General features: G+C 42.7%; 1 protein-coding gene across 5 annotated transcripts in view; it reads left to right on the top strand.

Moving 5' to 3' along the window:
- The window catches only part of TIAM1 (TIAM Rac1 associated GEF 1), a 451,658-nt gene that overhangs the window by 424,776 nt on the left and 12,315 nt on the right, over positions 1-14,567 (top strand). For all 5 annotated transcript variants that reach the window (XM_061134344.1, XM_061134343.1, XM_061134345.1 and 2 more), the window contains 2 exons: positions 1,473-1,581; positions 14,002-14,060. In XM_061134344.1, coding sequence (XP_060990327.1) covers positions 1,473-1,581; positions 14,002-14,060 — 168 coding nt within the window. The remainder of the gene's footprint in view (positions 1-1,472; positions 1,582-14,001; positions 14,061-14,567) is intronic.

Consider the following 14,567-nt stretch of genomic DNA (forward strand, 5'->3'; position numbering starts at 1 on the left):
TAATATAATTGCTTAATGTTTTCAATGACTGACCATGTGACTAATAATACAGCTCAATAGTAATTAGAGTAATTATCATTATTGTAACGATCTTGATCATTATAGCGGCAATAGTACCAACTGTGTTGTGTAGTGCCGGAGCCCCGTTTCCAGCACTGCAGCCCAGAGTGGTGATTAAATGGCACCATGCTCTATGGAGGGCTGCTTGGTGGCTGCCACATCTAGAAACTCAGATCAAAAGCAGCAAAATAAACCGGAGCCATCTGTCCTTGAGAAATGCAACATCAAGTTTTCAAATATTCACATTGCTGCTTTGAGGGAGAAGGATCAGGCTTGCTTTCCATGGACACAGAGTAAAAGTGAGAGGCTGGTGGGCGAGGGCTCCAGGGGGGCATACTGGAAGAAGACCCTCCTCACAATTGATGGGGTTGCCAAGTGGGATGGACCTTGGAGTCTGGTTGTTGCTAAGCCGCATCCTCTGACATGTTTGCGCAGGGAGCCACATGGAGGGACCAGATGATCCTCACACCTGTGATTAGGTTGCTGAGTGGGTGGGAGGATGGGATTTTGATAGACGTGGAAGTGGTTAGCAGCTCCAGTGAAAAAGACACACATGACAATCGTTGGGCACGGACACTGGTGGAATCTGAGGATTATCATGTCTCTGTAAGGACAAGAGGACCTTGTCCATCTGAGAGGGCTTAGCATTTGACCTTTGAGGCTGCAAGAGGAGACCTTACGGTTTCTAAGGACCCCAGAGCTCACACTGTACAAGCTTAAAGCACAATCTCCCAGCACCTCGGTTGGCTTCTTTTTCCTCCTCTAAAGTGAAATGAAATCTTTGTTAAGATGAGTCAGAAGAAGAAGACATGAAAAGATTGCACTGCTTCCCAGAAGACCCTTGCTCCAAAGGAACTTAAATTCACAGGTGGCAGTGTTTGTAGTTTCCTGGATCTTTGTCCTGGGTGACCGTTGGTCTTTGAACACCGTTTGGTATTTGAACACCAAACCTCTGTGATTTCATTAATCAGTTTTGACAGGTCTTTTGTTGTTGAGCTACTAAGTCATATTCGACTCTTGCTACCCCATGGACTGTATCTGCCAGGCTCCTCTGTCCATGGGATTTCCCAGGCAAGAATACTGGAGTGGGTTGCCATATTGTTCTCCAGGGATCAAACCCAAGCCTCCTGCATTGCGGGCGGATTCTTCATCGTTCAACCACTAGGGAAGCCCTTTGATAGCTTTATTGCATGTGAATTTCAGAAACCCTATTTGTATCTTTTGGCCACCATATTCTTGGAATTCTGGTATGCAAACACAGGATAAAGGGGAAAAAGATGACCAGATGGAAGACTTTATTTAGAGGCATTTTTTCATGAAGTCAAATTGATACCAGCCTGTTGAATTTTGAAATGTCATGCATGTCTTCAGTGTTTATGACATTACCCAGTAAGCTTTGCCCTGGATTTCAGGTTGCAGATCTAAGCATGGGAGACCTGCTGTTGCATACCACCGTCATCTGGCCAAACCCACCCGCCTCACTGGGCAAGTGGAAAAAGGAGCCTGAATTGGCAGCGTTTGGTATGTGTCACCAAAGGGTTTGGAGGGGCAGAGGGAGGCTGGCTTATTTTTTGGAATAAGTTAACATTTCTTTTCCAAGACACAGTTTATTAAAGTATAGTTACGTAAGTTATCTGCGTTGTCTTCTTGCTGTGGCCACTAACATGTCACTGATACTAAATTATACCTTCCAGCTAAGTATGACCAACGTGGCCCCCCTGCTACTGAGAGGGAGGGGACTGCTGTTCAGGTCTCACCCAGGTGTAGACACACAGGCAGGAAAAGATATTTTTTAAGCTGCTGCTCCGAATATCATTTGAAAATGATGAGTTAATAATTAACCAAGTTAAAATCAACACATCAGAACCGTGTCTGTATCTGAGCCCCCCAGTCCGAGATCTTTTGTTCTCTCCCTGACTCTGTGTTGCTGTTGGTGATGCTAGGGTTCAAGGCATGGTTCTCAGCTCATCTGTTTTGGCGCCACTGGGTGCCTTGATCAGCTACAAGGTGCTTGTCAATCACACTGGTAATACTAGCAAATTTTAAGATGTTTATGAAGGATTATTTTCTTATTTATTTATTTTGAATTGAAGGATGATTGCTTTATGACGTTGTGTTGGTTTCTGCCACGTTGCTGTTCGTGACTGTTGCCCAGTTGTGTCCAACTCTTTGTGCCCCTATGGACTGCAAGCATGCCAGGCCTCCCTGTCCGTCACCATCCCAAAGTTTGCCCAAGTTCATGTCCATTGCATCCATCAATATGAATCGGCCATCGGTATACATACGTCCCCTCCCTCCTGAACCTCCCTCCCACATTCCACCTCTCTAGGTTGTCACAGAGTCCCGGTTTGAGTTCCCTGAGTCAAGGATTATTTTTTCAACAAACTAGTTCTGATGGATGTAGTTGCCACAGTTAGAAATCTCATGTTATTTTACTGGAAAATGCTTTTTTGAAAGAGAAAAACTGTGAGTTAGCCCACTGTGCGTAATTCAGGAAATATGACTCATTCTTGTGTGTAAATACTTGTATAGCATGTGTTTTGTTCCTGAGTATAAAATGATCAACCATGATCAGTGACCAGCATTCTTGCTTTTGTTTTAGGCTGTGTCATTTCCTAGCCTCCGCCTAGAAGATTCATAGGCGAGTAATAGTATAAATGAAATCTAATATGAATATTTCCATTCACCTTCCTTCTCTTATCTTTCTTTGGATGGAAGAGGGAAAGTTTTGCGGTTTACTATTTTTTTTTAATTTTGTTTTTTAAAATTTATTTATGTTTTAATTAAAAGATAATTGTTTTACAGAATTTTGTTGTTTTCTGTCAAACCTCAACATCAATCAGCCATAGGTATACATATGTCCCCTCCCTTTTGAAACTTCCTCCCATCTCCCCCGCATCCCACCCCTCTTGGTTGGTACAGAGCCCCTGTTTGAGTTTCCTGAGAAATATGGCAAATTCCTGTTGGCTTTCTATTTTACATATGGTAATGTAAGTTTCCATAGTACTCTCTCCACACATCTCACCCTCTTCTCCCCTCTCCCCACATCCATAAGTCTATTCTCTATGTCTGTTTCTCCACTGCTGCCCTGAAAATAAGTTCTTCAGTACCATTCTTCTAGATTCGTACATATGTTTTAGAATGCAATGTTTATCTTTCTCTTTCTGACTCACTTCTCTCTGCATAATAGGTTCTAGGTTCATCCACCTCATCAGAACTGACTCAAGTGTGTTCCTTTTTATGGCTGAGTAATATTCCATGCTGTATATGTACCACAACTTCTTTATTCATTCATCTGTTGATGGGCATCTAGATTGCTTCCATGTTCTAGCTGTTGTAAATAGTGCTGCAATGAACAGTGGGATACATGTGGCTTTTTCAATTTTGGTTTCCTCAGGGTATATGCCTAGGAGTGGGATTGCTGGGTCATATGGTGGTTTTATTCCTAGTTTTTTAAGGACTCTGCATACTGTCTTCCATAGTGGCTATATCAGTTTACATTCCCACCAAAGTATAAGAGTGTTCCCTTTTCTCCACACCCTCTCCAGCATTTAATGTTTGTAGACTTTTTGATGATGGCCATTCTCACTGGTGTGAGGTTATTTCTCATTGTAGTTTTGATTTGCATTTCTCCAATAGTGAGCGATGTTGAGCATCTTTTCATGTGTTTGTTAGCCATCTGTATGTCTTCATTGGAGAAATGTCTGTTTAGGTCTTTTCCCCACTTTTTGATTGGGTTGTTTGTTTTTCTTGCATTAAGTTGTATGAGCTGCTTATTTATTTTGGAAATTAATCCTTTGTCCGTTGTTTCATTTGCTATTATTTTCTCCCATTCTGAGGGCTGTGTTTTCACCTTGCTTATAGTTTCCTTTGCTGTGCAAAAGCTTTTAAGTTTAATCAGGTCCCACTTGTTTACTTTTGTTTTTATTTCCCTTACTCTAGGAGGTGGGTCATAGAGGATCTTGCTTTGATTTATGTCACTGAGTGTTCTGCCTATGTTTTCCTCTAAGAGTGTTATAGTTTCCGGTCTTCCATTTAGGTCTTTAATCCATTTTGAGTTTATCTTTGTGTATGGTGTTAGGAAGTATTCTAATTTCATTCTTTGACATGTAGCTGTCCAGTGTTCCCAGCACCGTTTACTGAAGAGGCTGTCTTTGCCCCATTGTGTATTCTTGCCTCCTTTGTCAAAAATAAGGTACCCATGAGTGCATGGGTTTATTTCTAGGCTTTTTATCTTGTTCCATTGGTCTATATTTCTGTTTTTGTGCCAGTACCATACTGTCTTGATGACTGTAGCTTTGTAGTATAATCTGAAGTCAGGAAGGTTGATTCTTTCAGCTCCATTCTTTGTTCTCAAGATTCCTTTGGCCATTCAGGGTCTTTTGTGTTTCCATATGAATTGTGAAATTTTTTGTTCTCAATCTGTGAGAAATGTCACTGGTAATTTGATAGGGATTGCATTGAATCTGTAAATTACATTTGGTAGTATCATTTTCACAATATTGATAGTATAGTCATTTTCACAATATTGATTCTTCCTACCCAGGAACTTGGAATATCTCTCCAATCTGTTTATGTCATCTTTGATTTCTTTCATCAGAGTCTTATAATTTTCTGTGTACAGTTCTTTTGTCTCCTTAGGTAAGTTTATTCCTAGATATTTAATTATTCTTGTTGCAATGGTGAATGGGATTCCTTAGTTTCTCTGATTTTTCATTGTTAGTATATAGAAATGCAAGTGATTTCTGTGTATTGATTTTGTATCCTGAAACTTTGCTGAATTCACTAATTAGCTCTGGTAATTTTCTGATACTATCTTTAGGGCTTTCTATGTACAGTATCATGTCATCTGCAAACAGTGAGTGCTACTTCTTCTTTTCCGATCTGCATTCCTTTTATTTCTTTTTCTTCTCTGATTGCTCTAGCTAGGACTTCCAGAACTATGTTGAATAATAGTGGTGAAAGTGGACACCCTTGTCTTGTTCCTGATCTTAGGGAAAATGCTTTCAGTTTTTCACCATTGAGAATAATGTTTGCTGTAGGTTTATCATAGATGGCCTTTACTATGTTGAGGTAGGTACCTTCTATGCCCATTTTTTGAAGAGTTTTAATCATAAATGGGTGCTGAATTTTGTCAAAGGCTTTTTCTGCATCTATTGAAATTATCATATGGTTTTTATCTTTCAATTTGTTAATATGTTGTATCACACTGATTTGCATATATTGAAGAATCCTTGCATCCCTGGAATAAACCCAGCTTGATCATGGTGTATAAGCTTTTTGATGTGTTGCTGAATTTTGTTTGCTAACATTTTGTTGAGGCTTTTTTCACTATGTTCATCAGTGATATTGGCCTGTAGTTTTCTTTTTTTGTGTTGTCTTTGTCTGGTTTTGGTATCAGGGTGATGGTAGCCTCGTAAAATGAGTTTGGAAGTATGCCTTTCTCCGTAATTTTTTGAAAGAGTTTTAGAAGAATGGGTATTAGCTCTTCTATAAATCTTTAGTAGAATTCTCCTGTGAAGCCATCTGGTCCTGGGCTTTTGTTTTTTGGGAGATTTTTGATCACAGCTTCAATTTCAGTGCTTGTAATTGGATTGTTCATAATTTGTATTTCTTCCTGGTTCAGTCTTGGAAGATTGAACTTTTCTAAGAATCTGTCCATTTCTTCCAGGATATCCATTTTACTGCCATATAGTTGTTCATAATAGTCTCTTATAATCCTTTGTATTTCTGCATTGTCTGTTGTAACCTCTCCTTTTTCATTTCTAATTTTGTTGATTTGACTCCTCTCTCTCTTTTTTTGGATGAGTCTGGCTAAAGGTTTGTCAATTTTTGTTTATCTTCTCAAAGAACCAGCTTTTAGTTTTATTAATCTTTACTGTTGTTTCTTTCATTTCTTTTTCATTTATTTCTGCTCAGATCATTATGATTTCTTTCTTTTAACTAACTTTGGAGGTTTTTTGGTCTTCTTTTTCCAATTGTTTTAGGTGTAAAGTTAGATTGTCTATTTGATGTTTTTCTTATTTCTTGATGTAGGATTGTATTGCTGTTAACTTCCCTCTTAGGACTGCTTTTGCTGCATTGCATAGATTTTGAGTTGTCATGTTTTCATTATTTGTTTCTAGAAATTTTTTGATTTTCCTTTTGATTTCTTCAGTAATCTGTTGGTTATTTAGAAACGTGTTGTTTAATCTCCATGTGTTTATGTTTTTTACAGTTTTTTTTCTTGTAACTGATATCTGGTTTCATAGCATCGTGGTCAGAAATGATGCTTAATATGAATTCAATTTTCTTAAATTTACTGAAGTTTGATTTGTGACCCAAGATGCAGTCTATCATGGAGAATGTTTCATGTGCACTTGAGAAGAAGGTGTATTCTTCTGCATTTGGATGTTGGTGCGTTTGACCAGAGGTCTCTGAGACTGTCCTCAGTTCTTTTCATTCTTTTTACTTTATTCTGCTCTTCAGAAGTTGTTTCCACCATTTTATCTTCCAGCTCACTGATTTGTTCTTCTGCTTCAGATATTCTGCTATAGATTCCTTTTATTTTTAATTTCAGTACTTGTTTTGTTTGTCTCTGTATGTTTATTCTTTAATTCTTCTAGGTCTTTGTTAATTGATTCTTTCATTTTCTCCATTTTGTTTTCAAGGTTTTTGACCATCTTTACTATCATTTTTCTGGATTCTTTTTCAGCTAGCTTGCCTATTTCCTCTTCATTTGTTTGGACTTCTGTGTTTCTAGTTTGTTCCTTCATTGTGTAGTATTTCTCTGCCTTTTTCTTTCTTTTTTTTTAAACTTGTATTTGAGGTCTCCTTTTCCCAGGCTTCAAGGTTGAATTCTTTCTTCCTTCCTTTTGACTTATGCCCTCCTAAGGTTGGTCCAATGGTTTGTGTAAGCTTCCTGTAGGGTAAGATTTGTGCTGAGTTTTTTGTTTGTTTGCTTTTCCTCTGATGGGCAAGGCTGAGTGAGGTGGTGATCCTGTCTGCTGATGGTTGGGTTTGTATTTTTGTTTTGTTTGTTGTTTAGATGAGGCGTCCTGCACAGGGTGCTGCTGGTGGTTGGGTGATGTTTTGTGTGAGTTCTCACTGTTTGATGCTCCCTACGATTAGTTTTCTCATAATCTAGGGTCTTGGTCAGTTCTCCCACTCCAAAAGCTCAGGGCTTGATTTCTGGTCAGGAATGAAGATTCCACAAGTGGTTTTTTATGGCATTAAGTGAGATAAAACAGATACCCAAAAATGAGAAACCAAAGATGAACCCCAAACAAATGGTAGTTACAAAATCAGGAAAATAATAATTAAAATAATGAATATACACATATACATATACACCCATGAGCAAAGTCAAAACATCCAACAAAAGTAAAGTGCAATAGATTGACCTGGCGAACAAAGGATACCAAAAATTATAAGTACCACTTAAGAACAAAACTTACCAAAGCACAAACTGGAAAAAAAAAACTGAAGCATGGTGCCAATTGGGGAATAAAGCAATGAAAATAAAGCTCACAAATATGTCGAGAGGAAAGGAAAGAAGGAAAAGAAAGAATAGATATGCAAAGTTAAATAGAGGTAGATAAAGAAGATTTATGGAAGGTTATGAGCAACCTAGACAGCAACCTAGACAGCATAGATCATGGCATCCGGTTCCATCACTTCACAGCAAATAGATGGGGAAACAGTGTCAGACTTTATTTTTCTGGGCTCCAAAATCACTATAGATGGTGATTGTAGCCATGAAATTAAAAGACGCTTACTCCTTGGAAGGAAAGTTATGACCAACCTAGACAGCATATTAAAAAGCAGAGACATTACTTTGTCAACAAAGGTCTGTCTAGTCAAGGCTATGGTTTTTCCAGTGGTAATGTTTGGATGTGAGAGTTGGACTATAAAGAAAGCTGAGTGCCGGAGAATTGTTGCTTTTGAACTGTGGTGTTGGAGAAGACTCTTGAGAGTCCCTTGGCCTGCAGGGAGATCCATCCAGTCCATCCTAAAGGAGATCAGTCCTGGGCGTTCATTGGAAGGACTGATGTTGAAGCTGAAACTTCAATCCTTTGGCCACCAGACGCGAAGAGCTGACTCATTGGAAAAGATCCTGATGCTGGGAAAGATTGAGGGCAGGAGGAGAAGGGGACAACAGAGGATGAGTTGGTTGGATGGCATCACCGACTCGATGGACATGGGTTTGAGTAAACTCCGGGAGTTGGTGATGGACAGGGAGACCTGGTGTGCTGCAGTTCATGGAATTGCAAAGAGTCGGAGATGACTGAGCGACTGAACTGAACTGACTATATATTAAAGATTAACTGCAAGGTGAAAAGCACAGTAGGAAAAGCAAACAAGGGAATAAATGTAGAAAAAATAATAATTGGTTTAAAAAATTAAGAATTAAAAAAAAAAGAGAAAGAAAGAAAACTCCACAGAACTGCAAAAGCCCAAAGTAGAGGCAGAGGTTTATAAAAACAATAAAAAATGTGACAGAAACAAAAAAAAAGCTCAAAAGCTTACTTAGATTTCATAGTGCCAATAAAATCGACAGCTACAACAGAGGAGGAATAAAAGAAAAAGAATCCTAAAGAATCAATAGAACAAGTCAAAACAGAAGAATAATAAATGTTTTTCTTGTCACTGCTGTCAGAGTCCTTTCCCTCGCTGGGAGTCACAGTCCCCCTCACCTCCCTAGGATGCCCTCCAACACTGTGCTGATCTCTGGACCTGCTGTGGGGGCAGCTCAGACTCTAACCTGGTCCTATTTCTGTGTGTTCTTTCCTCCAGTGCCCTCAGCCATCAGAACTAGTGTGTTTTCTTTTGTGGGAGCTCTCGATGACCCTTTATATATTCCACAGACACAGTCTGCCTCGTTGGTCCTGTGGATTTAATCTGCAGCTTGTAAAGCTGGTGGGAAGGTTTGGGTCTTCTTCCTTATCCACACTGCCCCTGGGTCTCAATTATGGTTTTATTTCCACCTCTGCATGTGGGTCGTCCACTGGGGTTTGCTCCTGAGGCTGCCCTGGAGGACTTGGGTCTGCCCCGTGAGGGCCAGGGGTGGAGGTGGTGCAGCTGCTTGGGTCTCAGGGGTCCTGGCAGCACCAGGTACTCGGGGGGTTGGCAGCTAGGGCAGCAGGAAATATAGTGCTCTAGAAGGGTATGGCAACCGTATTGGCCAATATGCTCCAGTATTCTTGCCTGGAGAACCCTCCTGACAGAGAATCCTGGCAGGCCACAGTCTACAGGGGTGCAAAGAGTTGGACACGACGGAAGCGACCCTGTGCGCATAGACGCAAGACTTTCTTGCCTGTGGCAGCTCTGCCCCCGTGAGAGCTGAGTGTGAAGGTGGTGCGGCTGCTTGGCTTGCGGGGACTCTGGCGGCCAAGTGTGCAGGGACACGGAATGCCTCTGCCACGGGAGTTATGGTGCTATCAGTCTTTTCCCAAGCCTCTTGTAACTGGTGATCAGAAGGCCTCTTTGCCAGTCTTTCTCCGTAGCTCCACCAATCCAGGCACTTAGAGGGCTCCCTTGCATGGGGTCCTTCTCTGTTCCACATGTCAGGCACACAAAGGGGCCCCCTGGGTTGGGTCCTACTCTGTAGTTTAGTGCCTCAGGCGTTTGATGGGCCAGCCTCTCTATTGTTCAGCTGCTGGCCTATGGGAGGAAAGAGGCTATGGTGATGGCTCCACCCTCTACGTGTGACTCAGCAGCACCGCCTTGCTTCCATGGCTGCCTGGCTTTCCTCCACAGGCATTTCCCACCACAGTCTCCTCCCTCACATCCCCTCAGTCCGTCTCTCTGCAGTCAACAGCAGTCTCGCCCTGGGATTGCTCTGCAATCCCTAAACTCCAGCTCCCAGCCGCCGTGCCTTCCAGGGGACCTGTGTCCCTGTCTGGGGTATGAATGGCTATGCAAGGACCGTCTGATTCTCATTCTGTTCAGGCCGCCACAGATCAGCTGTTTCACTCTCAGCCTTAAATGTTCCTCCTCTGACTCAGACAGTTGCTCTGATGTGGGGATCAGACCCCTGGTTCAGTTCCTCCACCTGCTGAGGGCAGGTCCAGTCCTTCTAACACTCCTGCTTTCCCCCCCTAGTCCCTTCATCCTACCAAGTTTTGCGTGGTTCTGTATATTCTCTTCTGGTCAGGTCCTCCTGTCCGCTCAGCTGGTGCTCTGCATGCGCTTCTGTGTCTGAAGGTGTGTCCCCGATGTATCCGTGGGGAGAGATGAGCTTCACATCCACCAACTCTTCCATCATCTTGTTCTCTCTGTTTACTGCTTTTTAAACTGAACTCTTCTTCTCTTGTATGATGCGAACAGTTCATTCCCAAGTGGAATATCCCAGCGGTATTAAAATCAGAGGGTTTAATACAAAGGTTCATTGGATTGCCTAATTAGATCCCTCAGCCTTCATTGATATTCCTTAGTGATAGCCCTAAAAATTCCAAAGCACGATTATTGTAGCTGTTGATGCCATCTAATTAAAAGTAATAAGCATGTAAGTGTAAAGGAAAAACATGTTACCAAGTGTGATATTCAAAGGAGTTAGTGGGGTAGTTTTACATGCTGGTGGTTTTTGATAGGAGTGGATATTTTTGGCAGGGGGAGGGATACTGTTTGTTTCATTTCCCATCCTTAATAGTTCTGTTTCTAATATTGCAATTTCTTTCTTTTTTTAAATTATTTATTTTTGACTGCGCTGGATCTTTGTTGCCATGCAGGCTTTTTCTCTAGTTGTGGAGAGCAGGGGCTACTCTCTGGTTGCAGTGCATGGGCTTCTCATTGCATTGGCTTCTCTTGTTGCAGAGCAGAGGCTCTGGAGCAAAGGCTCAATCCTTGTGGCACATGGGCTTAGGAGCTCCTTGGCATGTGGAATCTTCCTGGATTGAACCTGTGTCCCCCGCATTGGCAGGCAGATTCTTATCCACTGTGCGGAGAGGTCTGGGAGCTTTCTGATACTTCTTCGGAGGTCATTTATGGGATGTAGGATTCTGAAGGAAATGACCCAAACCATCTCTCTCCCTGTTTCTGCTTCTGGGCACGGATGAACCATACCAGAGGTTAGCATTAGAATTTTTCATACCTATCTCCTATATTTTACAGATTTCCTGCAGTTAGAAATAAACAGATTTGGAATAAGAAAATCATATGAGTAGGAGAAACCAGGAGGTTGGCAACTTACTCTGTGAAAGGCCACAGAGTAAATATTTGAGGCTTTGCAGACCCAGAGGCCATATGTAGCCAGATGCAGCCATAGACAGTATGTAAACAAATGGGCATCATATTGGCAAGTTGAGCAGAAGCAGGTGGGCCCTAGCTTGCCAATCTGTGATAGAAAAGGCCCAGGAAAATGGCAGTTTTAAGGTTTGGGGCTTTTGTGACACAAGCCCAGCTCAGGGGCAGTGTGTGTGTGTGTGTGTCTCTGGAGGAGCGCATGGCGACCCACTCCAGTGTTCTTGCCTGGAGAATCCCATGGACAGAGGAGCCTGGCGGGCTACAGTCCATATGGTCACAATGAGTCAGACCTGACTGAAGTGACTGAGCAGGCATGAACAGACTATTGTCATCATAATGAGCTACTTTTTTATGATTCCCAGTCCTTAAAAGGTGACATGTTGCAGTTTCGGTGTGATTTTTAAGTAGCAAGGCAGAACTAACAGAGCCTTAGAAATGCATTTTGAAACAAGGAAGAGTTGCTTGGAGGGAAGTAATCAGCTCTGAGCAGGCAGCTTTGGGGTTAAAGCATGGTTGTCTTGTTTCCGTTGGAACGAACCTCTGATCTCAGGAAATGGTGCCGCTTTTCTTCTGAAACTGAAGTTGACCGGCTGCCAACATAGCACCCTGATGTTTTACTCCCAGGAAGGCTAGTCTGTGCTCAGGGTTGATGGTCATCACCTTTAAAAGAGGCACAGACATCGTCTGTTCAGGCTTCACCCTAGAAGGGCGTTAGATGCTCATCCTTTGGGAAATGGAGTGAGTGTTTTAGTCTGGCCAGGGCAGCCAGGAGTTTTGAAGGTCAAGGCCGTGTCCAAAGGGATGGGCAATACTTGGAGCTGGTTCAGTGAGAGTCACCCCATGGATCAGGGAGGGATCATGGCAGAGGTGTTCACAGGTCGGGCTGAGGTCCACTCTGGTCCTCTCACCATGATCCTAGATGGTCCAGTAAACCGAGGCAGGCCAGTAGGATGGCAACAGTTTCACTGAGCTCTGGTCCCAAGGAGGTAGTGGGTCTTTGGAGGTGAAGGTCACTGGCACCCTCGCCCTCTCCTGGAGGGGATCTCCCTCACTTTTAAAGGGACCTGCTGTCCTGGCCACTGTGATTTCTGAAGGTTTTGTGATCAGGACCTTGGGCCTCCTCAGGCAGTAGTGCACACCCTCCGTCAGCTGCTGTGGCCTCCTGGGGTCAGTGGGAACCTCACGGTCTAGCCTCTGGGTTTTTATGAAGTCAGGTGCTTAGCACAGACTCAGTGGCTGGGGTCCCTTTCTCCCCATCACCTCTTTTCCCACAGTGGAGATGAGAGCAGTCTTAAACATAGGGAACCTGACCCGTCCTACCTGGGTAGGATGAAAAGGGAACCAGACACAGTGGGTTGGTCTGTAGAGAGCCTGGGGGCCTGTCCCTGAGAATTCTCTGCGTCTGGTACCCAGGGGTGCCCCCTCCGTGTGACTGACGGGGTCCCTAGTGTGACTCGGGGTCACCGTGTGAAGGGAGGTAGAGAGCCAGCGATGGACTGGGGTCACCCCTGTTGTCTGCGCATCGGTTCTTCTTCCAGGAGGAGTTCGAATCACTGAGTGTTAAATGTGCTTGGCATTGCTTAAGGTATTCTATGGAAGATTATGCATAACACCATTCTACCGCCTCCCCTCCACCTCGCCCCCAAAGAATATAAGAATAAAACAGCACACTCCTAGCTTCTAAAAACAGCTTATTTTTTTTAAGAATTTTTTTTGGATGTTGACCATTTTTAAAACCTTTTTTAAAAGTTTATTTTTAAAGGAGGATAGTTGCTTTACAATGTTTTGTTGATTTCTGCCATACATCAGCATGAATCAGCCACAGGTATACATGTGTCCCCTCCCTCTCGAACCCCCCTCCCACCGCATCCCACCCCTCTAGGTTGTCACAGAGCAGGAGGTTGAGCTCCCTGTGTTATATAGCAGCTTCCCATTAGCTGTTTTACATATGGTAATGTGTATATTTCAGTGCTACGCTCTCAGTCTGACCCACCTTCTGTCCTCCATAGTTTTAAAGTCTCTTAAATTTGTTACAGTGCTGTTCCTGTTTTATGTTGTGGTTTTTTGGCCATAGAGGCATTTGGAATCTTAGCTCCCCTACCAGGGGTCGAAGCTGCACTTAGCATTGGAAGGCTAAGTCTCCACCACTGGACTCCTAGAGAAGTCCTGAAATGGCTGATGATTCATCCTGTTTGGAAGAAGTAGAATTGCATTCTTCTCAGTAAACCAGTTTTTATTTATTCAGGTCAAAAAGGTGAATTATATTTTCTGAATTATGAGCACTGTGTAATATCAGCTTGATTTACTGAAATAGAAATTACCTTAAGTACTATTATTATTATTATTATTGATGTTTGCAGTGTTCCTTCAGCTGCTAAACTAGTACATTTTTGTTAAATGTGTATAAACTGAAGTTTGAAACTTGAAGAGAGCACGTAGATGAAAGATATATTCACCCCAAAGTTTCCAGTGGGGCAGGAGGGTTAATTTCCATCTGTTTAGGCTTCCTGTACTTATCTGGGACCTGGAAATTTTTGTCTGAGCAGGCTTTTGTGTCTCTCAGATGTGCTGAGGGAGTGGAGGGTGGAAGGGGCGCTCGTTCATGGGGACTGTCTATCCTCTTCATAACCGTAGTGTTTGTTACCACAACTTATTGAAGTGAAGGGGAAAACCCAACGCCTGACGTGCCATAACCGCCTTCGTTTTATGTTCTTCCAGTCTTCAAAACTGCCGTGGTCCTTGTCTATAAAGATGGCGCCAAACAGAAGAAGAAACTTGTAAGACTTTTTCTTTCACCCCACAGTTTTCAGAGTATCTCCCCTCTCTATCTGCTTCTCAGCTGGCTCTGTGTAATTATAATTCTGAACCTTTGTCAGGCATGAATGTTTTATGAATTTTCTTTTTTTTGAGGTGTTAACTGAGCATTTGAGGAAATTGCCCATCCTGTAGGTGGCTCACATTTACAGCATAAAAATACTGGGTTAGCCAGAAAGTTCGTTGGGGTTTTTCCATAACATGGGGAAACCTGAGTGAACTTTTTGGCCAGCCAGTAAATAACTATTGAACCTACCATGGCCAGAACTTTGCACCACTAGTTTTATCCCCTCCCTGTTCTTCCTGTCCCCCCTCTGTTCTTGTTTTGGGGTCCCTTCTCTCCTTTTACTTTTGTCTCTCTGTTGCCTGAATTTGGTTAGCAAGCTCATTTGCACACCCTCAACAGATCTGTCACCTGACCTCTGGCTTGCTACTGGGCGAACAGAAGGGCTCATGGGGCTCGTAGGGGG

Source organism: Dama dama, chromosome 31 (genome assembly GCF_033118175.1).
Source record: "Dama dama isolate Ldn47 chromosome 31, ASM3311817v1, whole genome shotgun sequence".
Lineage (NCBI taxonomy): Eukaryota > Metazoa > Chordata > Mammalia > Artiodactyla > Cervidae > Dama > Dama dama.